This window comes from Nuphar pumila, chromosome 1 (genome assembly GCF_984573655.1).
Source record: "Nuphar pumila chromosome 1, dmNupPumi1.hap1.1, whole genome shotgun sequence".
In the NCBI taxonomy this organism is placed as follows: domain Eukaryota; kingdom Viridiplantae; phylum Streptophyta; class Magnoliopsida; order Nymphaeales; family Nymphaeaceae; genus Nuphar; species Nuphar pumila.
This window is the reverse complement of record NC_143249.1, coordinates 32,624,170-32,626,488: the sequence shown is the minus strand read 5'-3', so window position 1 is coordinate 32,626,488 and position 2,319 is coordinate 32,624,170. Positions and strand designations below refer to the sequence as shown.

The following is a 2,319-nucleotide window of genomic DNA, read 5'->3' as shown; positions in this document are numbered from 1 at the left end:
CACGAGTTGCCCCCAGTATCCATATTTCTATATATACGTGTGTACGCGCCTGGTGCTAGGCTTGTGTACTCCACACGCTTAGAATTTCTCCAGTAACTTCTTTCATCCTTGGGATTTTCTCCTTTCTTGGTCTACTTTGGACAGGCAAGCTGGGAATTTTCACACTGGGTGAGATAGACACCTTGGTGAAGAGAACAACTTATCTCTCATACTGAACCATTTCTTCTTCTTCTTTTTGTTATTATTATTATCATCATCATCATCATCACCGCATCCAACTTAGCTGTTATACTAGACCATTCTTATTATTATTACTATTATTATCATATCATCATCATCGCCATGGCTAAAGTAGTTATTGATGTAAATGACCGCGAATTGAAAGGCGAGGAAGTTAATTTCGATTACTCACAAAGGTCTCAGTGGTTGAGGGCCGCCGTCCTCGGTGCAAATGATGGCCTTGTTTCCACAGCCTCTTTGATGATGGGAATTGGTGCAGTTAAGCAAGATGTGAAGGCCATGATTTTGTCAGGCTTTGCGGGACTACTTGCCGGAGCTTGCAGCATGGCCATCGGTGAGTTTGTGTCCGTCTACTCGCAACTGGAGATAGAGGTAGCCCAGTTGAAGAGGGAGAAGATGAGGGCTGAGGGAGCTGATAAGAGTGGAGCAGAGGGAGGTGGTGGTGGTGGTAGTGGTGAGGAGGGGGCCCAACTGCCGAGGCCATTCCAGGCAGCATCTGCTTCTGCACTAGCCTTCACTGTTGGTGCACTTGTGCCTCTGATGTCTGCTGCATTTGTAAGGCAGTACACTGTGAGGGTTGGGGTGGTTGGAGGGGTATCAAGCCTTGCACTGGTGGGGTTTGGTGCCCTGGGTGCAGTGCTGGGGAGGGCCCCTGTGGTGAGGTCCTCACTAAGGGTCTTGGTTGGGGGCTGGGCGGCCATGCTGCTCACTTTTGGGTTTATGAAGCTGGTTGGATCCAAAATGATGTGAAGGGATAAAAAGGAGGGGGGGGGGGGGGCAGTCACTCAATGAAAATAAGATGTCTCTAGCTGAAGCGTGATTTGCTATGAACAACCACAAAGTATCATGTATTGGCTGATGATTAATGGAGGATCACTGAACTTAAGTGATCTAAATAAATAAATATTATTTAAATAACTGTAAAGGAAACCTGGTAGTGCATCTCTCTCTATCTCTCATGCAGGTTCTGCACCATGATACACACACTCTTGTTTGCATAGAAGTAGCCAACAAATGATTACATCTAACCGTATATATGTGTCTAACATGATTTATTTAGTATATGAGAAGGTTTTATTCATTTTTGTGATGGCAAAAATCAACGGCTCACAATTCATAAAAATAAGCGTGGTTTGAAAATGGTATAAAACAATTTTTTTTTAACACATGAAAATAATAAATAGAATATGCTAAACATGAACCAATGGTTTGATTTTGCTTTTCGAGCTTAGGTCCATGTAAATCAAGTGTCTACTACCATAAGTATACCACCATAGAAGCGCCCTCTTTGTGTGCACTCGCTAATTTTGGATCGAGCAATTGCGAAGTGTAAACAAATATTTGATGCTTTAAAAAATCAATGGTCCACAATGTAAGAAAAATTGCAGCTTAAGGGTACATTTGAAAGCGAGAAAGATGTAGAAAACGGGATGCAAAATGAAAGATTCGTACAAATCTTCTGACCCTTCCAAACAAGAGAAACTTTATCTCCGAGACAGTTTTTCTAAAAAGTATACTTTTTGATTCATCGATGGAAGGATGGAGGGATGTTCCTACCAAGAAAAAAATTATTGTTATACTTCCCACCACCCATCTCACAACCACATCACTGTCACCATCCATCTCACCACCACCACCACCATCCACCACCACCGGTCGGTCATGGGAGGCCAGTGACCACCCACCGGTGGTGGTGATCACCCTTGTCGTCATTGTACGACGCCAGCATGAACGAGACAACAGTAGCGACCAGCAGGATCTGCATTAGTGTGTCCTCGAACTGGTTCGAGATCAGGTGCCACACCAAGGGCCTGTTGTGGCGCTTGAGCTCATTGGGGCCGTAGATCCGATGGTGGTCTGCCACCTCCCAGGACAGCCCCTGCTTAGTGCTCACCTTGTAGTTTGCCATGCCGGGAAGGGGTTGCCGTCGGCCGCCTGCGGCGGGCTCGACTCTCTCTCATCCTACCCGCCTTTCCCCATCAATTAGGGCAAGGCCACAACAACCAAATCCTAATGGATTTTCGGCAAATGCAAAAGCAGAGGAATTTCGATGAGCTCAAGAATGAAGGCCCTCGATTG

At 45.5% G+C, this 2,319-nt stretch overlaps 1 protein-coding gene across 1 annotated transcript; it reads left to right on the top strand.

Moving 5' to 3' along the window:
- The first annotated feature begins 342 nt into the window (after window positions 1-342).
- On the top strand, window positions 343-990 carry LOC149848607 (vacuolar iron transporter homolog 4-like). The gene has a single exon (XM_090004875.1). The coding sequence runs from the start codon at window positions 343-345 to the stop codon at window positions 988-990; it is 648 nt and encodes a 215-aa protein (XP_089861001.1).
- Window positions 991-2,319: the final 1,329 nt, after the last annotated feature.

What these genes read in the sequence shown, in the direction of transcription:
- LOC149848607 (XM_090004875.1), top strand. Translation starts at nt 343, where the DNA reads ATGGCTAAAGTAGTTATTGATGTAAATGACCGCGAATTGAAAGGCGAG.